Genomic DNA, 25,636 nt, shown 5'->3' on the forward strand with positions numbered 1-25,636 from the left:
AAAAAAGCATGACTGAAGCACAAATAAATCTACAATTATCGAATTTGGGGTAATGGCACATCAGGAGCTTGAAATTATGTTGCAAAACAATCCAATCGACAAACCAACGACAGCTGATAGATTTAAGATAAAGGGAGTAGCCAAAACCTTGTGATTGGAAATAGGCGTAGTAGCCTAAACACCGAAAACGTGTGATCACCAAGCACATGATTAACGTTCAACTTCCGTGAAGCTACAATGATTAAACAAACATCGTGTACGCTCCCGTGTCACCTTTTCACCGGTGAGATTTACAGCTCCGGCGGAAAGCGTTCTCGCAAAGGGGGCGTGTGCATCGTCGCGTAACGTATGGCTAATACCATTACATCACTTGGTTTGCAGGCCGCATCTGTCCACTGCTTGAGTGCGGTAAAGATGCGCAGCTGCAAAGCAATATTGCGGGTTAGCGACTTTCCTGCAACAACATTGGAAATCAAATTTGTATGCGTAGAGTGGTTAGAATCTGACAAAAAGTAGCAATTTTATCGTGTGTTCAAAACCAGACCAGAAACATGTGCATGTTTGTCGTAAAAGTATGCGTATGCGGTGCAACTATTTTTTAGAAAACAACAGCACAGCAAAGACTATAGTGCAGTCTGCAGTGCCTAACGTCACAACTAATTGATTTCTTTCCACATCGAGAATAAACCATATTGTTAGATTGAAAAATGTCATTTGTCTAAAATTAAATATAAACCATCAGAGGTGAATAAGGAAAACACTAACAATCAAGATGGTGTTTGAGTCCCTCGTTGTGGAGTTGATGAACAAATATCTTGGGGAGTATATTGAGAATCTTGATGCATCACAGCTAAAACTTGGAATATGGGGAGGTCCGTGAATTTGTTGTTAATGTCGTTTTCAATTGTTTTTGTTGTTATGCCTGAGGCAGTTTCTGTCAATGTATATTACATAAAGTGTAACTGTGCAAACTTGCAATTCCAATGCACTTGCACGAAGCTGAACTTAATGTTTTTCGGTTTAGTTAAAACTTGTAAATTCAAGAAACCGTGGTCAATAAAGTTGATGTTTGTATTAAAGTTGTTGTATTTGTTTGTATTGAAGCTTTATGCCTTTGATTAGGTGATGCTGTGTTGGAAAATCTTCATGTTAAAGGCGATGCATTGGTAAGCCCATTTAGTATATGAACTTGCTTTCCTAAAAACAAATTGTACATCAACCGTCAACAACATAAGCTTGTTCCGTAACACTAAAGTTTGACTTTTTTGATACAGAAAGACTTGAATCTTCCTGTGCAAATCAAGTCTGGACATATTGGTATGTGTGCATTATTTAAAAAAAAATCAGTGTCAGCTTTAATACATAGCATTTTATTTCCAAAAGGAAAGTTAACCTTAAAAATTCCCTGGAAGAATCTGTACAAAGAGGCAGTTGAGGCTACTCTAGATGGATTGTTTTTGCTTGCTGTTCCCAATAGCAGTAAGTGTATTAACAGTTTCCTCACATATGTTAATCCTTGATTATATTCGTTTCATTACCAGGCATGGAATATGATGCTGAAAAAGAAAAGATTAGGGAACAAGAAAGCAAACAGGCCCAACTGCAAGCAATTGAAGAACAACAATTGCAAAAGCTGAAATGTAAGCTGATGAGCAATGCCTCATTTTCTTTTACTTGCTGCAAGTTAAACAATTTATTTTTGTATGTTTATACACGTAAAGTGCAGAGTTATGTGTAAAGACATCGCTCAAATGTTAATATCATTTTAAGTCACTGAAAAATACATACAAAAAGTATGTCTTGATGCCTGATTGAAATAGGCCTGTTTACTGGTTTAAATGTTGTTTCATTTTGTGACAGCGAAAGAAGAAAAAAAGGATGGTTTTGTGGAAAAACTTGCAACACAAATTATTAAGAACCTCCAAATACATGTGAGAAACATCCATGTCAGATATGAAGACAAAGTAAGAACTACTAGTCAAAATGTTAGACTAGACAAAATATTACCCTGCAGATATTTTTTAAGCCCTGCACTCAGTTAAATAGCAAATCTCTTAAGTGCAATAAATGGTATGTTTAAAACTAGATGATTTCACGTCAATTACCACAAGTTACAACAAGAAATTGTAACTATATTTACAACCTTCTGATCTCGGTGAAATGTCATTTCATGATGTTAAAGTCCAGACATGATAGGTCATATAATTTACTAAAAACAATGGTAATGTTCCAATCTGCATGCCATTTTGCTAATGACATTTTTGTGGTGTAGTGCACAACCTTTGTAAGGCACAGTCGATCTAAAATTTAAACTTATTTACACATAACAAGCAACTTAGATATTATTTTGAACCATGTTGATTAATATTTGTGTGATCATTGTTTGTTTTTGCTTAAAATGCCAACATCTTTGTGTCATTGATTTGTATATTTTTTGCAGAATACAATTAAAGATCATCCTTTTGCCATGGGAGTGACCCTACATAGTCTAAGCTTTGAGGTAACAACTATTTAGTAGGCCTACTAACAACCAATTACTGTGCTACATCAATTATGTATGCAGACGACTAATGAGAATTGGATACCCTGCCTTCTGGATGAATCTGTTAAAATTATTTACAAGATGGTCGACCTTGACTGCTTGTCAGTTTATTGGAATCCAGCCCCAGATGTGTTTGTAGCAGGTACATAATGCATTGCTGGGGTATCACCTTGGACACCATTACTGAATGTTACAAATTGTTTTGTTTTTTCTTGCCAAGATGCACCAAGAGCCCAACAGTTGGACATATTTCTCAACACAATTGCAAATAAAACTTTCACTCCATCTGAATTCCTGTACAGTGAGTTTTGTTTTCAAATTAAACAAAGTAGATACTGTAGAAAACTATGAATTCATTATTTTCTTTGTAACAGTTATTAAGCCTATTAATCTACAAGCTCGCCTGCGGTTAAATCCCAATCCTCACAGCGACTTGGCAAAACCAAAAGTGATGCTCTCTTTGGTTCTTGAGGAAATTGGAATGAGACTTTTACACAAACAGTACCATGGTGTCATGGAACTTGTGGAAAGCATGGACAGAATGGCACTGAATGCACCTTTTCGCAAGTTCAAGCCTAATGTGCCCATCAAAAACAATGGAAAGCTCTGGTTAGTTGTACATTTTAGGAAGGTAGTAGGTTGTTATAGGGGGAGAACATGTTTTGAATAGATCAATCTGCCACGCCTGTTTGCCAAATGATCATGTCATCTTCCTGTGTGCGCAGCTTGTGTCTAACTTCTTCAGGGAAATTCCCTTTCTGTAGTGTTTAATTTCTCAGGAAATAATTGGCTTGACGCAAAACATAATTTGTTACTGATAATTTGTAAACATAATTTGTAAAAAGCTTTTGCTGTTTCTACAGTAAAGCACAATTTCTTGAATGTCTGATGAAAGTGACATTAATGCATTTTTGTTTGTTTTTACCAAATATAATTTAATAACCTTGTTTCATTGGAATAGTGTAACATTTTATTGTGTAACGTTTTAATTTTATTCTGTAGGTGGCAATATGCCTACAATAGTGTTCTGGAAACTGGGATTGTATCTCGTCCAATGTACTGGTCATGGTCATACATAAAAGAACACAGAAGAAAAGTTCGAGAGTACAAAATTAAGTACAAGGAAAAGTTGCAACAGAAAAAGCCACCCAAGGTATATTATGCAAAGAATATGAATGCAAATAAAAACATAAAATACTGATCTTGTTTCGATTTAGGCCTTGTTGGATCAGCTTACTGAAATGGAAAATGAACTGAATATTTTGAACATTACTTTGGCACGTCAAACTTCGGAAGTTGAGGTATATATGTATTTTGATATTTTTCCTTAATTTGGCAAAAAATAGACAAATCAATATCCTTGTAAAAAAACATACTATTTCAACAATTTTTACGTCATACTCAAAAATTCGCTTCAATTCATGAACATGTTAATTTTGATAAAGTTGCTTCCAGTGTACAGATTTAGGAAAATTATTGTTTACAAAGTTCCATGATTAAACATCTATACATTTTTTACAATAAAATTATAATTTCGCTTTGTGCATGGCTTGGTGTTACATTTACTTCGCTTTGTAATGTTTAAGCTTGCAAGGGCCGGAAGACAAATAAAAAGCAAACCATCAGTACATCAACCGAAAAAAGAAAATAGCTCAACAGGGGGTTGGTTTGGTGGATTTTTCGGGCGTAAATCAGCACCTGCCAGTGAAAAAGAGGAAGATGAATCTAAGACAGGTGCTTATGTCATTACCATTTGAAGCAAATGTCCATTGTTATAAATTATTGCCTTGCTTTTTTAGGTCTTGACTCGGTTATGTCAGATGATGAAAAAGCCAATCTATATTCAGCCATTGGTTACTCCGATGGGGAAATTGTTGATGTTAGCGGGTTTGAAAAGTCGTATATTGGCACCAAGTTAAATGTCGATCTAAAAAAGGTAAACATACAAAAACAAAAAAATGCTTTTTGAACAAAAATGACACTGGTGTGTGGATCTAGGTGTCTGTGGAGTTGTCAGACGAATCCATTTCTAAGCATGATTTAATAAGTCTTCGGTTGATTAATGTTTCTACTATTGTTGAGCAACGACCTTCAGCTAATGGATTGGGGTGAGTGCACTGGGTAAATATTAGGGCTATCGCTGCTTTTAACAAAAGATTTTTTTACATTATAGCGTTTTTCAAAATCTTTATCTATTGTGCCCTGTAAGTTTTATGTACAGTGTCCCAAGCATGCTTGGCTGACCATGAAATATTACACAAATAAAATATAACGGCAGTTTCAGTTTATCCCAAATGAGTCCTAAAAATACACACTGCTATTTGCACTACCAAGGGTTATATGACAGACATACAATAACACTCAATTAAAAACATAAATAACAGTCATACATTTGTCACTTGAATTTGTTTCTGGAGTTTACACAGCTGATTCCTTGATTTTACATATGTAGTCAACAAGTTATGCTGCACCATTTTGCAGGGTGACAGCACATATGAGTTCGTTTGAAGTTGATGGAATGAAGCAGGAAGCTATTGTTCCGTGCATCGTGTCATCTGATATTGACAATTTAAACAAGTATACTTACCTGTACTATATATCTATTTTATTCATTGTGTTTTCAGTACGACAGTGTATACCTGGTTTAGGTGGTTTCCATACTACATGTAGTAAAAACTAATAGTTTGTTTGTAAAAAGAACATGTGTATGTGTAATTGATTTTAAACATAAATATACGATACTGCATACCAACATTCAGGCAACTGCTGTTTATCATGGAAATTTTAAATTTTCTAAGTTCTTGTTGGTTGATTGCACCAAGAACATTAAAACATTATAGATAAGTTTACTCTTTATAGTTAACTCATAGGTCATTATGGACAAGTTAATTTTTTGATACTAGGTTTAACCATATTGTTGTTTAACAGTCTCGACAAACAACATCTCCTCACAGTTTTATTTGAAACAAATCCCTTGGATGAGTGCTGCGATCAGAGGATTATTGTGAACTCTCAGCCACTACAGATAATCTATGATGCTGTATGTTGCCTGGGTTCTTATCAAAAATTGATTTTTTTCAATACCTTTGAGTTTTTTGCAAGAATAGTACAAAGAATGAAACACATGTAGTAAAGTAGAAACTATAAACTACTACAAACATTTTTCTGCATGTCTGTATTATGAAAAATCCTTTTTTGTTATTTTACGTTTATCTTTTAATCCATAACTCTCACCAAATGTTTTTGAACTATTGCCTCTATGTACTCTTGTGCTTTATCAGATTACGATCAACAATCTACTAACGTTCTTCAAACCCCCAGAGAATGTGCAGTTGCAACAGTTGAGTTTTGTATTTCATTTCAGCAGCTCTTTGCTTGCCCCCCACATTTTCCCTTGAATTTCTCCATTGCCAATAAATTAACCTATAATTTCCTGTTTCCATTTACTTCAGCCTGTATTATATTTGAATGTCATTGCTAAATGTATACAGTGTAGCATATTTAACATATCTGTCTATCTCACAAAAATGAAAAATTTAAATACTATTACTCACTAGATTTGTTACTTTCTATTTTTACCATTTTCAAGTTACAGTCTCAAGTACTTGCTTAAATACTGTGAAACTTCGGTATGTAAACATATGTATTTTAGATTAAGGGCAGTTGCAGCATCTGCATATGATGATGTAAAGGAACAAACGGCCACCGGTCTTCAACATGTAATGGAAAACAGAAGTGTGCTTGAAGTTGGTATCAGACTTTCATCATCATACATTGTTATTCCCCGAAATGGAATATTTCAGGAGTGAGTCATTTTTTTGGTCTTTGTCCAAATCCAGTGTTTGCCTTTGGTCTGCACTAAATTTTGCAGTTGAATTTGTAATGTACAGTTTATAGTGGGTTGATCATTTGACATTGAAATAAATTAGTGAATCCCATTTTTGATTGTATTCCTGCTTATAGTATGTATTTTGGTGCTGAATTGTATTTATTTGAGCCCTGTTTCATGAAGGGGACAACAGTTTGTTTTTTATCAGTTTGTTATATAGTTTACAAAAGCTGAAGCATGTATTTAACCCAAAGCCTTTTTAATGTTTGTGTTACCATTCAAACATGTTTGGGTTACCATTCTGTTTTACATGAACCTGTTTGGTTAAGTCTCGTTGCAATGTAGTTTGAATGCAATTATTTTTATTCATTATTTAATGTGTTTTGCAGTGATTCAGATGTTTTAGTTCTTGATCTTGGTGAGCTTTGTCTGGAAAGTGACAACCAGGGCAGAACGCCGATGATGAAAAAGAAGGTATGGAAATGTGCATGATTTTTTTGCATGGTGTCTGATGTAGTGCTTTCTAAAAACAGGATTGTCAACCTGCATTAACGCACTTCTCATTTCCTGTTACTGTGTTAGAAACAGAAAATGTGAACACTGCCTGGTAGTTTACATGCAACCAAGACATTTGAAATGATATTTTACTGTTTTTTTTCCTAGTTTGTGCCAACTGACATTTATATTTCTCTATGTAAGCATGTCCAGCCTGCTATGCACTGTATTATCCAGCATGTCGTGTATTACATTTCTTGATTTTCAGAAGGTTGCCAAATTTGCATGGACTCAACAAATTAAGGAGGTACAGCATGTTTTGTTTGGTATGGTATGTTTGAACGACAAGACTTTACTGCACTTTTGTAGTATACACCTATGATAGTCAAACTAATTAAAGTAAATGTTATAACAGAGCTTGTATCAATGAATGCAGTGTTTTTTGTAAACATACTTGCCCACAACAATTAAACTAATGAAAAGAGGCAACACGATCATTGTTATGCACTTATGGTTCTGAAATAGTTTTTTGCCATTTAGAATGAAGCTCTTGACCTTGAAGAGATGAGAGCAAAGGTTTATGATAATTTTACAATTGACTTGAAAAAAATCCAGCTCTTGTTGGGAACCAGAGGTTAGCGAAAAATGTAGTCATGCAATGATATCATTTGATGTTTCATATTTGGGTAACTGACTTATTGCTTACAAAAAGGTGAAAATTGGAGATCAGCTAGACAACTTGATTCCTCGTCAATGCACGTTCTGGAACCCATTAACCTTCAAGTTCTATTCCAGAAGTGCATGATTACTAACGATTCAGCTTTGCCAAAGTTTGTAACTACCCTTTTATTTAATTTTCCAACATTTTCATTTCTTTCTTTTTATGTTTAGAATAAAGATCAAGGGGGAGATCCCAATGCTGAGTTTACAGATGTCTGATCGCAAACTGCAGGACGCTCTTGTATTGGTGGAAAGTATTCCACTTCCACCATCAGATGTTCAACAAAAACAAACTGAAATCATGGTATGTTTTAACAAAACAAAAATACACTGTACACACAAACAAAATTAACAAAGAAATTCTTTTTTGTCATGTAACTAAAAATATTTTTTACGTATTGTCTCAAAACTAACTGCACAATATTCTGGACCTTCTTTGGTAAACTTTAGCTTTTATTCATGCAATTAATTTTGAGGGATAGAAGCACCATATCACTGTAGCCTCATATTCCTGAATAAAAGTGTTTATTTAATGGCATAAATATTTCATTCAAACTTTGGGTTTTGCAAATTACAAGTATTTACTTTATTATTTAAAGGTGTCTGAGTCTTGGAAGAAAATCAGTAAAGAGGACAATGCAGCATTGGAAAAAGCTTTGGCCCCAAATCTTAACACTTCAAAGCAATCTCTCTTTTCTGAAGATGAAGAATTTTTCACTGCAGAATCTGATATTGGGTAAGTTTACGTATTAGACATCAAATTTCTTAAAGTTCTACAATCCCAAGCCAAACAACATTTTTTTTTTCATGCTTTTGTTTGGAGCTGTTAGTATTTAATATCTCACATTTCTTTTTCTTACAGGAGTGATGCTGATGAAAAAATTGTCCGTCGAGCTTTGGTTGCTAAAGAGGAATCTGATAAACAGATGACTGACTTGGAATTGACTTTCTGCATTAAGAAGGTTTGTCAGATATTGTTTATTATGCACATAATTCATGATTCTAAAAAAACTCTGACAATATTCAGACAAGCTCATGTTTTTCAAACATACATGATTATTGACTTCTCTGGGTGATGTCATATTATCTACATCATAATCATTATTATGGGTCCCCTTCCCTGAAGGGGACGCATATTGATTTCACTCAGTTTTTTTTTTTTTTTTCTTTTTTTTTTCCGCCGAAGTTTGTCCATGCACTTTTGGCATCAAATCGTTGATGGATTTGGATGAAACTTTCACAGATGGTAGATATGGTCATGTAGATGTGTCCTCTGTTTCGTTTAACTTGATAACCCCAGTATGTACCCCGCTAGACCCTAAAATGTAAAACGTTTTTGTATGTTGCTGCGCACCACAAACGAAAGATTTGTGTGGTGTAATGGTATAATAAAGCCACCAGTACACGTGGTACTTGTGTTTGTGCATAACTTGGTGGACGTTTTCACACATGCCCAGTCACAGGGGCACTAACAGCCTGATGACGTCAGAAGCGTTGAGGAACGTTGCTAATAACACCTCTAGTGGTCAGAATTTTAAACATTGTTGGATTTGGATAACATTTTACATGACTGTTAGATGGGTCATTGTGGTTTCATATTTTATACTTTTGAGTGTTAAACCCCATCAGTTACCCCACTGACCCCCTAAAATGGGTGAGTTTTTTAAACGGTGTCGGAATTAATTGAAACTTGGACAGTTTGTAGAGTGTACCATTTGTTGGTGTTGGTTGTTGTGTTAAACTCTGTAGTACCTGTTATTTACTCCACTAGACCCCCTACAGTCAAGTGCAATTCACCATTAATAGCAGCTGATTTTTGTTTTTTGGCCTGTTTTGTTACTATTTAACACTTTTTTCTCAGATAGCCATAAAAGAGAAAAACCTTAATAAATGTATGAATGGAATAAATTTAAATAGTTTGTACTCCATATAGCATATTTATTTGTGCACAGTACCGATCACTGTGTTTGACGTTACAATGCCAAACTTTCTCAATGTTATCTCTTGAAATGCATTATTTACAACTTTGAATGTGTGGGGACCCATGAGTTTCTGCTTGCAGAAACAACTAAGGTTATAAAAGACAGTGACTGATATGGGACCCAATATAAAATAAGTGTCGGATGTAAATATATGTTAAGAAATAGGTCACAGTGTATGTGCAATGGCAATATGTGCTAAGCCACCCTTATAGTTGTTGATTGCATTTTCTCTTGTACATCTGTATTTTTTTGGGGGGGCTAATGCAATTGACCAAAAAATGTTCACTGTTTTTGGGGGGTCTAAATAAATTAACAAAAAACGTTTTACTGTTACAGATGTCTGTCACTATAACTGAAGAACTAAACACAGAAACCAGAAGTGACATTCTTGTGTTGGAAGTTGGAACTATGTCACTTTCCATGATTGCCAGAACATGGGACACCAATATAGTTGTGTATCTACAGTCCATATCAACTAAACTGTTACAGGTGAGTAAACTTTGAGAAATAGCCACTGTCCCTTGCTACTGTACTGCCAACCATACTAGGTTGTTTATAATCAGTACTTTTTGAGACCCAAGTTTTCTGCTATTGACTTTGTGGAAAGTTAAAGCTGTTTGACAAAACATATGTTTTAGGGGTGAATGTGTTGATTGTTGCACCATACAAGCTTATTGTATCTTTTATTATGACTGTGTGTAGTTGTGCAGATATAGTTTAAGCACATGACATTATAATCAGTGCTTCGTCCCAAGTGGCAGGACCTATAGCTCTGGTGATAATTGGTGTTAAAAGAATATGCTATTCTGTATCACAGTTTTACTTTTTTGGACTTCTGAATTTTATGATTTTAGTTCACTGAGCCGGATGGATCTCCATTGTATCTTATTAACTCTGAAGCTCCTGTTGGCTCCAAACATCTCCTTCATGTTGAAATGTTGCAAGTGAAACCGCAGTCTCCTGAGTTTGAAACTACACACAACAGCACAGAACAGAAGATACTAATCAAGTAAAAATCTCTCTGAACAATTACTGACGATTTTAGACTGTGTCACATATTACTAATTGAGTAGTATTTAAACCAGGGGTGGGCAACCTGCGGCCCGCGGGCCGCATGCGGCCCTTTGATTAAAGTTGTGCGGCCCGCAGAGACACTTTGATTTCAAATGTACTGGCAAACAAGTCCAACTATTACATTTTTTGAGCAGATTAGCGTGCCTGATGCTGTTTTTCTGCGACCTGACAATATATGCTGTTAGAATCAAATGCGAATGTTTCTTGTAGTAAGGCATTTTTGGTATGCAACGAAGTAAAATCACCTTGTGTTGTATAAAGGTGCGGCCCGCGATCCAATCATAGCAATTGTATTTGGCCCCACAGTGACAAAGGTTGCCCACCCCTGATTTAAACAAATATTGATTAAACAGACTAAACCTAAATTGAAACCACACTAAACATAATCAAAGTATGCCAGGCCTAATAAAGGCATCATATCGAATCAGCTGATCACAATGTATTCCTATATGACAAGGTGTAGGTTAGAAAAATCTAATATGCGGTAGGATTGGAACCCACGCCATGAGGACTCTCACTCTACCAACTGAGCTACACGATAAAAAAATTTGAATTACCTTTTTTAAGGTTTGGTACACTAAAGTTGGGTCTACATGCCCAAGCCACGAAAAAGTTGATGGATTTTGCTCAAGTACTTGCTGGTTTGCAATCATCTGGACAAAAAGAAACAGCTATTGAAGCAAGTGCTGAAGTAAATGATGTACCATCTGCTACATCTGGTCAGTAGATTGTTTTTGGTTGTTGCCTAACTATTTAGTTTCACACTGCTGCCTTTACTTTTACTTGAAGATTTTTCATTATATATTTTACCTGAGAGATTGCGTGTAACAGTTCTCCAAACACAATGTTTAACTTTGGTCCAAAATACTCAAGTTTATGTTTAAGATTTTTACCGAATGCACTTGCCAAGACAGCATGCTTTCTCAGTTAAAGTATTAGATTTAACTCAGATTTATCTTTCACCTTTCATTTCACACAGGAAGTGCCTAGAACTGCTGAAACCGCAACAAATTTTGTGTGTGTTTGATTGCAATGTGTTGTTTTTAGCTACCACTGTGAGTTCAAGTCCAAGTTTTGTGAGTGCTGTGAGTACCCTTGAAGCAAAACCAGTTATCAAACTCCATGTTGAAGCTCAGTTGGAATTGATTGATATAGCAATACTTGATGACAAGCGATCTATCATGGATCTTAAGGTTTATTCCACACTTTTTGTTTGTGAAAAAACCAGGCTTTAACTCATTCATACATAATATATCCTTATCAGCAAATGTTACTATGAGCTCTCTAAACACACCTAGATAAAGTTTAAAAAGATGACTTATATATACTGTTTCATATGTTTTATATCATACAAAGTAAGTTTGTTCTAGTGCCACAGCTAGGGAAAAGTTATTGTTTAATGTACTGACATGATAAGTGCACACTGGAATTTCTTACCACTAATAATGTATTGGGTAAATACAGGCTGAAACTAAAACAGCGACTCTGTGGTGTACCGGTTAAGCCACACTAATAGTTCAAACTCATAAATCTTATCAAAAAGTCATACATATTTGTACAAGTCCAGGGGTGGACTAAGCAAAGAATGTAAATTAGAAGATGGGCAGTTGTTCATAAACTGCTTTTGCTTCTTACAGTTTGCTGTTTTTGGAAATATTGAAATAGAGAATATTTCATAACCCAAGCTAGTTTAAGAAAACTTCTGAACAATGAGTAAAATTTGAATTCTTTTTTGTTAGGTTGAAGGTGCTCATGTTTCTTTGATCATGAAGCCATCATCAATGTCTGTGAATTCCAAGTTGCACAACATATTAATCGTGGATGCTGAGCCTCAAACCAAGTACAGGAATATAGTTAGTGCTGTGGGTGACGACATTCTTGTGCTTGAGCTGACAATATACAATGAAGCAACTCAGGGTCCTGACAAGTTTGCTGACATGAACAATGTGGACACAAGAATCAAATTAAAGGTAGGTTGAACTGACAATCAGTTGAAATCAAAAATCTTTAACTACTGATGCTAATATTTTAGGTAAAATAAATTGATTTACTGTGCTAAGATACATGTACTGATGTAAACCTATTTTTGCAGCTTGGCAGTGCACGAGTGGTTTTCCTCAACAAGTTTGTTAAATCTGTGCTTGAGTTTGCTGGGCATTTCTCAGAAGCCAAACAGGTTGCCATTGAAGCTGGCACAGCAGCTCAGGTATGATTGAAAACGTATTCATATTCTCTGTATTTTATTGCCCAATTGTATTGATTTTAAAGGAAAGGGCAGCTGAACAGGCACAGAAATTAGCAGACACTAACCCTCGCTTGGCACTGGATGTTACATTGTCTGCACCAACAGTTATCATTCCAATGAACTCAAATTCCCTGGAAGCCATAGTTGCTGACCTTGGAACCTTATATGTAAGTGGATGACTCTTTAACTCACAAGCAAACAACAAAACTATGAAATAAAAAGTGTTTTTTTTTTCATCAATTGTGAGTTAGTTACAACAGGACCACAATTTTGTGCATGCTTAAAAATAGATATTTTTTGTGTTTTAATTATGAAAAAAGAAAGGCAGATATAATAAACAAAAAATCTTTTTTATCTACTATACAATTATAAAATCAATTTCAGGTAAAGAATGAGTTTACTGTGGCTGGTACTGGTGACACTGGGCCTGCAGTGAAAGATGATATGATGGTTTCACTGAAAGATGTCAAAGTTATGAAGTGTATATTTGATGAGGATCTGCACACCATGGAGGGAATCAACATTTTGGAGCCCATCACACTTGTTGTTGAGGTACTCATGTCAATTACTTATCTGATTAACTGACACCAACAATTCTTGTATACATTTTCAAATTATTTCATTTACTAAACTTGAATTTAGATTATTATTGATTTTTCGAAAAGTTTAAAGTAGCCAAATACTTTAGAACATTATGAGGTTGGAACAAGTATATGATTGGTGGAATATGGGACAACTTGTGGTTTTTTTTGACAATTTGTTGATGCAAATTGTATGTTTTAATCTAAGTTCATTACTCTTAGATTGCACGCAACCTGTCAGCTTCATGGTTTCATAAAATCCCGGATGTTCAAATCAATGGGCTGATGCCACCAATCTCACTTCTCCTAAGCCAAGGTGACCTTGCATCAATTATGATGATGCTGGATCAAAATCTTAATGAAGGTGGAAAACCATTGGATGAAATTCAACCTGTAGCACCTACAACAGCAGAAAACAAAAGCAAAACAGGTAATGATGATGTTTTGTCTTGTATTTTTGAAATTTGTTTGTTGTTTACCGCAATATCTTATTGCAGTTGTAGCAAAGAAATCGTCAAGCAAAGAATCAAAAGAGGTGGAAACTAAAAACAGCAAAATATCTGTGCCTGATATTGTTTGGGAAACTTTGAAGGTGTGTTTTCGATTTTGACATCAAATTACCCTGCTTTAAGCATGAGACACTTTTTGTTTTTCAGGTTCTTTTCCAACTGGATTCGGTTACATTACAACTGTTTTCTGATGATGCAAGACAACTTTCCCTGGCCAAAGTTCAGTTCCACAAAATAAGTGCTTCTGTGGTGATGAGAAATGATCAATCATTGGACGTTGATTTTGGGTTGGGAGAATTTACGTTACACGATGAGAGAGAAACCCATAAGCATGGAATAACAAAGTTGATCCAAAACCGCAATAGCAATGATGGTATGACTGATATCTATTATATCAATACATTTACATCCATACACCAATGACAACTTAAAAACACATTACATGTAACAATGAAATATGGTTGATAATCTTTTTTATGTTGTTGCCATTTTGTACCACCATTTTCGCTTATAACATGTTATTTAAAGACACTCTAGCCTTGTAGCTTTGTTGCTCTAAAATTGTTTTTCATTACATAAAGATTTGTGGCAAATGCTTCCAATTTTAAATTCCCTGCTGCTCATAATAATGGTCATTTTGTTTTTTTAGAAAATGCCTTTTAATTCCAATTTTGTTTTTAATACAGATGTGAAAATCATATCTGCTGTGATCACACAAAAAAATACAGGATCATTGGATGTGACTGCCAAAGTGTCAGGGTTGAGTGTTATTGTGAGCATGGAATTTATCATGAAGTTGGTCAACTTGTTTATGAACTCACTCCAACCAAATCTAGAATCTGTGCAAAGTGCTACTGCAGTTGCCGGTAATACATATTTGGAATACATCATTATTTCTTTACTGGACTTTGCAGACTAAATTTTGTTATTTAAGTGTGTCACCAGGTTATGACAAAACAAAACAAATGATTATAATGGGGGAAAAGCCCATAGAAAGTTAAGAAACACTCAATAAAACTTGTGCACAAATGTTTTTAGTCCTAAACAGTCAAAACATGTTGTTTCTGCAGCAATTACAGGTTTAACAAAACTGTAATATTTGATAAAAATGGTTTAATACTTGTTTAAATATTGTCACAACTTTCAGAATTTAAAGTGAAAGAAATTCACGTTTTTTTTGCTTTTATTAATTGGGTTTTAATAAAATATGTGTAAAGGTGTCACAAATAACAAGGAAACAATGCACTCTATTTGTTAGGTGAAGAACTAATCACTCCTGTCGTAGAAGCAGAAGTTTATGCTGAAACTGGTGAAAATCAAGTGGAAAGTACAGAAACTGAAAAGTGGGTATTTTAAAAATGTTTGCAAAAATGAAAGAAAAGGTTTCAGAATTAAATAAAAACTGTGATTTTTTAGATCAAAAGCTGTCAAAGTGAAGTTTACATTAGAGGAACCTGAAATTGTTCTTGTCACTGATGTTCGTTCTGTGGATTCTGAGGCGATTGTGCTTGGCATGCAAGTGAATCTTGATTTCGAAATAACGCCAGATGGAAAGAAGCAAATGGTAATGGTTGAATATATCATTTTTGTGAACGGTTAGCATTTTGCCATGCATAAATATTTCAAATTGGAATATATATTTAAATATAACATATACTGACTTTGCCTCTGTTGCAAATAACAGTCATGAAATGTTTCTGAAGTTTTGGTATAATTTGGTCATCTTTTTTCTGTACTTATTTCAACCAATGTGCTGAAAAAAGTAATGTTATGTTTACTTTTAGGTTTCTGCATCACTGAATAAGATGTTTATAACTGGTTGTTCATTTAAAAACATCCTGAACAAAGTGAAGCCATCACCCCACACACATAAGAAGATTCTTGCCCCATGTGAAATCAAAGTTGCTGGCCTCATATCAGATGATATTCAGGTATACTGCTGCTTTGGTTTGATGCTACTCCTTATTTCCTGTCTTACTCCAAAGATTGGTGGTAACACTTGCATTGGAGTATTATTACAGCAACATGTTTTTAATGACATCTCTGCTTATTGACAGCAACTTGATATCATTGCAAAACTATATTTGTAATTTGTTTTTGCTTATAGCATTAACCATGACAAGTACAAGTGTTGTAAGCCTTATTATAACCACAGCTGTTTTGTAATAGGATTTTGATGTTGCTGTAAGTGAAATTCGATTGAAGGCATCGCCAATTATTATCAGAACAATAAGTGAAGCGGCTGCTCAACTGACCCCACCTGCTGAGGAAAAAGCTGCCACAAAAGATTCTTCGCTCTCGTTGACATCCAAACAGGAAATCTGTGTGCCACAAGTGGTAATGGTTTTATCACTCTTTTAGCACAATGAAGATTAAATGAAAACATTGTGTTAATTTTGTATTTGTCTCTGCTTCAAACACGGTGTGGAAAACCAATATTTGTACAGGTTTTAAAATAGCTGTTATTTTGTCATGTTAAGAATTACACAAAGAAAAAACAAATGTGTTATGGATGGAAACCCAAACTTTAATTTTTTTGAATTAATTTCAGGTTAAAGACATGAACTTGTGGTTTATGAAGGATCCTGAGAAAGCCTCATCAGTGGACAAAACAGGTTTATTTTCAATCATTAGTTTTATACAAAAAATTTCTCCTAATAATTCCATGTTTCTTTAGCAAGTGTCATAGAAGTTGTTGGCAGTTCTAAACAAGAAATGGCAAAAGTTTCTCTTCCAATGCTTCACATTCAACTTGAGACTGGATCTGGTCACCACACTGTTCCTCTTCTTATTGCTGAATGTACAATGAAAGGTACCAAACATTCACTGGTATATGCCTTTTTGCTTAATCTTTAATGTGCACCAAACTTTCGTTAGCAATTAATCTGCAAATGCGCTATATGGTTCGTAATTGTTTTTTGGGGGACTGGTTTTAAATTTATTATTAGGGCAGACCAAGGCCTCACAAAGTTTATGATTTTGGGGCAAACCTAGCAAATATAAGGAACTTGCCCTATTCTCTCTGTTTTTCAAACTGTTACCATAAAATTAACCTTTATTTTAGGACATGTGGCCGACTGGAGTAGTGGCACATTAAATGGAGATTTTACTGTGACACTTGGCACTGCATATTTTAATGACATGTTGTCAGTTTGGGAGCCATTGATTGAACCAGTGGAAGTGGATGCTGATGGGCTAAAAGTCAAATATGAGCCCTGGAAGCTTCAGGCTCACATACAACAATCTGCTGCTTCACTGGTGAGTGAATTAAATACTCAGTGTATATAGCAAAACTAAAAAATGGGTTTTTGTTTTCATATAGACTGAAGAAGATGGCAATGAGGCTCAACTTCCAGCTTTAATGGCTGTGTCTGTGGAATCTAAATGTCTTTTGCAAGCAACCATTAGCAATGCTGCACTAAAGGTTATCACTTCATACAGTTTTGTCCATTTTAAAAATGCTTTGTATAATTAAGTCTCTAATTAAGTATAATAAGGTAGGAATTTTTTGTACTGAATTTCTTAGGCATGTGTTTTTTAGAGGGATTTTAATTTCTTTTTTCAAAGACTTCTTTTTCATTTCAGACCATTAATGGACTTGCCACTGCATTTCAAGATGCTGCTTTGTCACAGACTGTAAAGGATGGTGACAACAAATTAAAAGCTGCCACTTCTATAACAGAAGTTCAACAAAGCGGTGCCACAGTTGTTGTCAAAAATAAGCTTGGTTATGATATTCATGTCGACCTTGGCAAGGGCCTTTGTTTATTGGAAGAACAAACCAAATCTGATGCTGGGTAGTTAGCTGTTTACAATTATATTCATTTTTTTCTGCACGCATCTTTGCAAAGAGCTACAAATGATTTTTTTGTGCTCTCTATAGTCAGTTTTGTTACACTCTACACTTTGCAGAAAATAATATCAAATATCTAGTGAATGCCAACAATGTATCAAAAATGTTTTTTCATAGCAAATGTTCAGATTTTCAGATTATGATCAGATTATAGCATAAATTTAGTAACCAAGTAAAACAAGTCCATAGGGCTTGGTAAAGAAAAAAATTTGTTAAAAAACTTATTTAAACTACAGATACAAGGTTTGCCACAATGACAAGTTGCTATTGGACTATGTGCAAGCTGGTGAACATGATTTATGGACAGTTCTGTTGAATCAGGAGACCATGTTGAGGCGAGATGATGTTTACATTAAGATAAATGGTGACAAGGGTCATTCTTCAACCGTAAATATAACACACACTGGGGCAATGCTGCAAACACTGGAACTAAACAACAAGACCTTATCCTTTGATGCTGTGATTGCAAGTGTTGCAGGTAAATGTGATTGCCAAATTGTCTTTGGAAACGGTGATACAAAGTGTCCAGCAATGTTAGTTGCTCTGCTTAACCCATCTTTCCTGTTTCTGTAGCCAATTGTATTATTTTGCAATGCCAGATTAGGGTGATCGGGGCTACTAAGCAGAACAATGTTGATTCAATTTCTTTTCAAAAAGGTTTACAAAATAAGAGTTTGAACTACTTTTGGTATTTCAGTGCATAAAGAGTGAAACAAAGTCTTATTGTATCATACTTTGAGATTACTGGTTTAAACCTTTTTAGCAGATTTTCACTTATTAAGCTTATCGCACCCACTTGCCTTTTGTTTTCAGGAATTAAAACCATCACTCTTCAGTCAAAGATTGTCATTTACAACCATCTATCCTGTACCTTGGATATTAAATCCAAGTCGTCTACTGACAAACTTGGTTCTATGCAACCTGAGAAGAGATTTGTTGTTCCACTTCAATATGTTGATGAACAAAGTCTAATACTTCAGCCATATATTGACAAGTGAATATAAATCTGTTTTTAAGTTAGAAACTACACAGATTGTTTGATTTGTGCTAATGATATTCATTGCTGTACTTTAGCAATTCTTTGGGTTCAAATGTAATTTCATGGAAAGAAGCTCTTGACACACCAGGTTTCCACCATGAAACATTTGTCAGATTTTCACCAACAGACAAGATTTCAGAGCCGTTGTTTATGAATGTTGAGTTTAAAGATGAAAAACTTGAAACTCCACAAGGTAACCCTTATCACAAGTTATAAAACTCTTTTTTTTAATTTGTGAGAGTGTGGCGGACAACAATACCTTATATATATCCATTTTCTTGGAGACCACCTTTTTCAAACAGTTTTACGGTATAATACAAGTTTGTTTTCATATGTTTAAGAAAATTTGTCAAAGTTTCACCAAAATCACACTCCTAAACAAAGTATGTTCTTTTTAGGTACTAAAGCTGATCAATCTGGTCTAGCAATCCACCTTCAACCTTGCTCGACCTTGACCAACTTTTTGCCATTTCCCATCTCATACCATATTTCAGGGGTGGGCTATGAAGGAAAAAGCAAGTCATTGGATGCTGGTCAAAGTATCCAAATACTGGATGCAGAAATTGAAAAATGTTCAATCAAAATGAAGGTATTATTACACAATTTTCATAACTGACACTGGTCTCAATATAAGTTATTACTAGGGGTGCGCTAGTACACAGAACCGAGCATCACATTTTTGATGCTCAATGCTTGGGCGAGCAGTGCCGTAAACTATTTAAAAGATCTTTTTTTCTCGGCTAAAATTTGTTACTGCAAAACCGCAGTGCAAATTTAATACTGCACCATAATGTAATGGGCACAAAACTGGTTTATTAACATCACAATAAAACTTAATCATAAACATTACTGCCAAGGTAGTGGTGTATAAAGAATACATCGTTCAGACGTTTCGACAATCTCTGTTGTCATCATCAGTGCATGTTTTCAATCAAGCTGTAGAACACGGTATATAAAGCACTAAGGGAAAAAGGCCTTTTTGATTGAAAACATGCACTGATGATGACAACAGAGATTGTCGAAACGTCTGAACGATGTATTCTTTATACACCACTACCTTGGCAGTAATGTTTATGATTAAACTACTTTTCAAGTCCATGTATAGTGTTCCTAACAATAAAACTTGTTTTGGGTATAAACAAGTGCAACAAATAGGTTAGCGTCAGACATGGCAACAAGTGTTTTTATACACCACTATGTCAATGTTAAGGCATTTACGACAAAAACATGGCTTGGAAACTAAAGCTGATAAATGTGGAAACACGCATAGTTGAAAGTATTTTTTAGGGATGTGCCAAAACGGCAAATGTTCTGTTTGGTAAAGTACCGAGATGCACAAGATAATGCTCGGTGCATTGTGATGTCACAAACATTCCTAATTCCACGCTAGATATGTAACTTTCCTAGGTCCGTTATGTCACCAGCGGTGTGTTAAGCTGTACAGCCCCGCAAATAAGCATTATTTCAACATATGATACATGTAATAAAACAGTCATTTTTGTTTTTGGATACCCTTTAGAACAGTGGTTCCCAACCTGGGGTTCGCGGACCCCCAAGGGGTCCGTGAGATGGTTTTAGGGGGTCCGTGGAAGCACGGACTTTCTTAGTACCATTAACCAACAGGACAATATTTTTAAGTTTCCAAACCGTTTTTACGATCCTGCATATAAGTACCAACTGTTTATCAAACCTTTGGATCAGAAAACTTTTTGTGTGATTGTGATCGCTATTGTGACATCACATCACACATGAACAATAGAACTTATAGTGCTTTGTTTCAAGTATTGTACACTCTTTATTGCATTGACTGCTACAGTACAGAACTTTATTGAGATTTAAGGACTGTAAAGGTTGATTAAAATTCTGCCCCAAAAGCGAAAGTATAATAACGTATAATGCAAGAAACGAAAAACATAACAAGACTAAGTTACTTTGGGGGTCCGCAGACCTATAAAATTTGTAAAAGGGGTCCGCGACTACAAAAAGGTTGGGAACCACTGCTTTAGAACATTAGTTTCGCATACAGGCCATGGATATCCAAATTTTATGCTCGTGCCAGTTTGTGCAACTGCTCGGCCGAGCACTGAGCATCAAAAATAGCAATGCTCGATATCAAGTACTCCAGTTCTGGCTCGGCTCGTCCCATCCCTAGTATTTTTCATTAGTTGCTGTTGTTACTCAAAAAAACATGGATGTTTCAGTTCATACTTACTTGCCTTATGTGTTATGCAAAAAGCCTTCAGAGTTTAAATATGATACTGGTGGCTAGAAATAAGACTTTAAAAATGTAAAAAAAACGCTGTGTATGTGTAAATGTTTGTGACCTTCTGAGTAGGCTTTTGCTATAAATATTCTAATAACATTTCCAGGTACCGTCCTACAGAGGAACTGATTGGAAATCTTCAGTTCCATTGAACTTGGGCTTTTCTGAATTATCACCACTGACATTTACTGATGTCAACAAGGAAGATTCAACCATCACTCTTGCCAAGCAAATAAGTGTGTTTCTCACTGAATATTACACATTACCTATTTTACCTGTTTTATGCCCAAAAAAGCAGAACTATACAGACCTAAAGCTTGCTGTTGCTTGAAAAGGATGTTGCAAACACTTCACAACTAATAGCTGTTTGTTATTACCAACATTTTTTTGTGTTTAAGCTTACACTGGGGGAATGATGCGTCTCACACTCTACTCACCTTATTGGTTAATGAACAAAACTGGGTTACCTCTTGACTACAAAGCAAGTGATGACAATCCTGAAAAAGCCGTTCAGCATCAAGAAAATACCCAGGTATGGTTTGCCGTGTAATGTTGATGAAAACTCATGCCAAATGGAAATCAAATGTCTTTGAATTACCATTTATTTTAGGATGTGATCTTGTTTTCTTACACATCAAAGTCGTTTCTGTCTAAAAACAAGTTCCAGTTGAGAACTTGCAATTCAGCATTCAGCGATTCTTTTTCACTTGACACAGTGGGCAGCTCTGGTTCCATTACATGCAAAACAAAGACGTTTAACTACACAATTGGTAAGTAAAAGACTAAAAATATGTGACAAATATACAGTAAATTTTTTTTGATTTTTTGCTGCTAAAATGTTATAATAAATTTAGCACACTTTTTTGCAATTATTTTAAGAGATAGACATTTTTAAACAAAATTTTTGCACTTTTTTTTAATTATTCATGGTGCTGTTAAAAAAAACTTGCTTAATAGAAACTGAATATTACTCTCTTCGCAGGCACACAAATATCACTGACCAGCTTCAGCTTGACCAAGATGGTAACGTTCACTCCTTACTTCAGTTTGCACAACAAATCTGACCTTAATGTTGAGATAAGTGAGTCGGATGATCCCAATAAGATATGGAAGAAAGTTGAATCAGGAGAAAGTATAACTTTGTGGCCAGAACACAAGGAAAATTGTTTGGTTGCAAGGCTGGTTGGCCAGGAAGACTCTGTGTCCACAAAATTCAGGTATGTGGTTTATGGTATAAAATGCACTTTTTGAGTAGGTTAAACTCTAAATATGTGTTAAACTCATAAAATGTATTTTTTAAAGAAAGGCAAGCCTAATTTACAAAAAATATTTGTCTAACATTACAACGCAGTAAAGATTAATTGTACCTTTCTGCTTTCCTTTTTGCTTTCATCACTTTTTACATGCACCAAATGCTGTGATCATTACTGTTTTCCAGGCATATATTTGAGACAAAGAAATTTGAGTTACAAACTAAGGTATAACATGCTATTGGGTCTTTAGATTCAACAAGTTGGACAGTGGAGTGTTGATTCGTCTTGGTGAAGAGACTCTGTTTGTTGAAGTATCTGTTACTGAATTGTCTGTTGATATTTCACTTCGCAAGTATTATCCTGGAGCATCAGCTGTTCTGGTGGTGAACGACACAACTGATCTCAGCTTCAGTTGCTGGTGAGTGGGCAATAAAAAAATTATGGTTGATCAGCTTATCACTGTTTGTTATGATTGTTTGTTGGCATTCAAGTTTTGCTGCACAAAAAACTTCTTCTACTGGTTTATAGCTTACAAATCTGCCCTGACTGTCTGTGGAAGCATTGTCTTACTACTACGTATTAAGACTAACATGTCACTACTTTGTGTTTTTGTTTTAGGCAAAGCAGTAAAAAAGAAGAGGAATTTAAGCAGGAAATTAAATGTGGTGAAGCTTGTCATCTTTTGTGGTCTGATCCCACAGCAAAACGAGAGATGGTTTGGAAATCATCAAGTGGCAACCAGGAAAGCTTCGATGTATTCCAGGAAAAATCTGGATCATTCCTTTCTACAAGCAAGGTTAAAAAATCGAAGTTACGCCGCAAATATTTAAGATTTTAAAGTTGTAACCTTTTTAATTGATTCAAAGCGTCACTATACACTATTAGTTGAAAATTGTTTAAATTACAAGGTAAACGGTAATGTTGTTTTTTCTGCATAAACAAGTATTTTAAACCATTTTTCCAAGTATAGGGTGGACCCCAAATTATTGCAGCACTGAGAGAAAAATTAAGCTCAACTAGCGGTGACAGTAAGGTATCAAAATCAATGCAGCATGTTAACCTTTTCATCACCATTTATGCATTTGCATCATTGCAGTCACCTCGCACAATTTATTAACATACTAAGTGGTGTAACTGTGGTGGCAGTAGTTGTTGTTTGTTACAGCCAAAAATGTGGCACAAAAATGACAAAAAAGAGTAGCTGTCCGCCCCTTGTTTATCTTTAAGTGTGTAAAAGTAAATTGCCTTAAAAATCTAAAACAGTGGTTCTTAAGCTGTGGTGTTTTTGGTGTAGATTACCACTAAAGTCAATTACCACAAAAGTCAATCACCAACTTCAAATTTCCCCACTGTCATTTTTATAATGATGGTTTGTACATTAACAATAATGTTCTCAAATTAATTAAAAATATTTATCTTCGTAAATAAATAATTAGATTTATGACCTTTGATATTTGTGTAAATTTTAAGCAACACTTAAAAAACAACGGTACCATGTACTTTCCTTCTGCGTGTACATAATTTCCCATTGGTTGATAACCACTGGTCTAAATGCTCAAAATATTCAATTGCACAATATGTAAATCTAAGGCTGTTTAAGTTTGGACTTGATCACTTTTTAGTTGTTGGGTAAACTCCAACTTTTTCCATTTAAAATGCTTGCCAACATGATTTACATCACAAGCTAGTTGTTTGTTTAGATTTCTTATTTCATATGTGCTAAGAAATCTAAAGAACAGGTTTAATTGCCAAGGCAAATTTGAAACCTGATCAACATATCAAACAATACATTCATTTTAGACTCCATCCAATTACTAGATTTGTCATGCTCATTAAAGAACTACCCTTTCTCAAAGACTCCCAATGATAAAAACATCCAAATAACCACCCAAACTTCTGAAAGATAGTAAATAAACCCTCACCTATTTTATCAAAGTGCATTTGTTCAAAATAAATGCCGGGTTTTGTACTTCACTGCACTTTTTGTCTGTGTCATCTGATTGCAATGGTACAAAAGAAATCATAATATGGAATGATGAAAGTTTTGGTTTTTGTCAAGCGATCAATAGTTTTGTCAAAAGTGGTGTTTGATTTTTTGCTGCATTTTGGCTTCTGTTCACATCGCAAATAACTGATGGAAATCATTGATTAAGCAGTTTTTTATTCATTACAAAAACAGCTAGCAAACTTTAAAGCAAGCAAGACTAAAAATTAACATTTATTCTCTAAACACAAAGTAAATTGTTTGCCAAAAAATGATTTTTACTCACTTTTAACATTAATCAAACTGTAAGTGTGCATCGGTGCATCTTAAATTAATCATCATTTTAAAAACAGTCACTTTGCTTTATTCACAACAAATATGTCTTTGGTACTAACATTGCAGGCTGTGTTTAGGTGTATTATGTATTGTTTGTGGATGGTCTTCAACGAACGTTGCTTTTCACATCGAACGAATTAAGAGCCAAAGCAGCTGAACACTCACTTCAGTTTGAACGCAACAGTTTTGAATTTACTCTGTCACTTCACGGTGTTGCTTGTTCACTCACTGACAGCACAGCACATAGGGAAGTTGCATATCTTGCATTGACAAGCTCAGGTAATTGTTGTTTTTTTTTTAATGAGGTAACAAACACAGAAGTGTTAATTTTTTGGATACACTTTCCTTTAAATTTATTTTCTTATGATAAACAAAAAAATGAGCAGTTGCATCAAATGGCAACAAAACTTCTTTGTTGTATAATGCAAAATATTTCTGCTGATATTAAAACAATTAACTTCTGTTGATAATACCAAAGCATTGCTGCCTGCAATACAAAGTCATGGTATGCCAAATTGTAGCTCTTTCACTCTTGAACAGGCTTGGTTTGGGAGGAACAACCAAATAAAAGGTGGAAACCCTTGGCAACCAAGTACAGCCAACTGCTGGAAACAAATTACCAAAAACAGCAAATAGGATCAACATCCCATGGTGAGTATGGTGCAAATAAAAAATAACTAAACCACCTAATTTTTAAATCACTTTTTGCAGAGAGGGTTTCTTTAGACAAGTATGAGTTTGATCTTAGCACCATGAAGGTCATTAAACCAAAAGAATGTCCACTACAACGATCATTCACACCAGGATTGTGGTTCCAGTTTTCATCCACAGACAACCAAGTGTCTGTTCATGCTAAAGTAAGTCTAATTCACTCATGTTTAAAAAAATGTTCTCTTTAGGTTTTTAAGTGATGGAGAAAATTTATTCCTTG

General features: G+C 34.9%; 1 protein-coding gene across 1 annotated transcript; it reads left to right on the plus strand.

Annotated features, from left to right (window-relative positions):
- Positions 1-378: 378 nt before the first annotated feature.
- On the plus strand, positions 379-25,616 carry LOC145223520 (intermembrane lipid transfer protein VPS13A-like). Its single transcript, XM_080089929.1, has 62 exons — positions 379-872; positions 1,123-1,166; positions 1,275-1,317; positions 1,384-1,479; positions 1,542-1,640; positions 1,861-1,964; positions 2,441-2,500; positions 2,564-2,684; positions 2,763-2,843; positions 2,917-3,151; positions 3,545-3,695; positions 3,760-3,843; positions 4,129-4,276; positions 4,342-4,478; positions 4,541-4,650; positions 5,024-5,119; positions 5,471-5,582; positions 5,824-5,882; positions 6,195-6,347; positions 6,761-6,845; positions 7,135-7,173; positions 7,407-7,500; positions 7,579-7,696; positions 7,758-7,890; positions 8,186-8,322; positions 8,449-8,548; positions 9,905-10,057; positions 10,423-10,577; positions 11,210-11,361; positions 11,690-11,835; positions 12,382-12,612; positions 12,735-12,848; positions 12,911-13,054; positions 13,272-13,439; positions 13,691-13,898; positions 13,966-14,060; positions 14,125-14,350; positions 14,664-14,843; positions 15,236-15,320; positions 15,394-15,541; positions 15,762-15,908; positions 16,147-16,314; positions 16,529-16,592; positions 16,655-16,789; positions 17,042-17,235; positions 17,300-17,401; positions 17,563-17,774; positions 18,067-18,308; positions 18,644-18,824; positions 18,905-19,062; positions 19,268-19,458; positions 21,239-21,368; positions 21,531-21,664; positions 21,743-21,902; positions 22,115-22,349; positions 22,636-22,803; positions 23,004-23,181; positions 23,356-23,418; positions 24,783-24,984; positions 25,246-25,356; positions 25,417-25,562; positions 25,605-25,616. Exons 1-62 carry the CDS (start codon positions 773-775, stop codon positions 25,614-25,616), a joined length of 8,277 nt encoding a protein of 2,758 aa, XP_079946055.1. The 5' UTR covers positions 379-772.
- The last annotated feature ends 20 nt before the right edge of the window (positions 25,617-25,636 follow it).

Source organism: Phallusia mammillata, chromosome 4 (genome assembly GCF_965637545.1).
Source record: "Phallusia mammillata chromosome 4, kaPhaMamm4.hap1.1, whole genome shotgun sequence".
In the NCBI taxonomy this organism is placed as follows: Eukaryota; Metazoa; Chordata; class Ascidiacea; order Phlebobranchia; family Ascidiidae; genus Phallusia; species Phallusia mammillata.

Excerpts from the sequence above, each read along its gene's own strand:
- LOC145223520 (XM_080089929.1), top strand. The coding sequence starts at position 773 with ATGGTGTTTGAGTCCCTCGTTGTGGAGTTGATGAACAAATATCTTGGG. Across the intron at positions 2,685-2,762 it reads CCCAGATGTGTTTGTAGCAG|ATGCACCAAGAGCCCAACAG; the intron begins GTACATAATGCA and ends TTTCTTGCCAAG. Across the intron at positions 21,665-21,742 it reads AGCATCAAGAAAATACCCAG|GATGTGATCTTGTTTTCTTA; the intron begins GTATGGTTTGCC and ends CATTTATTTTAG.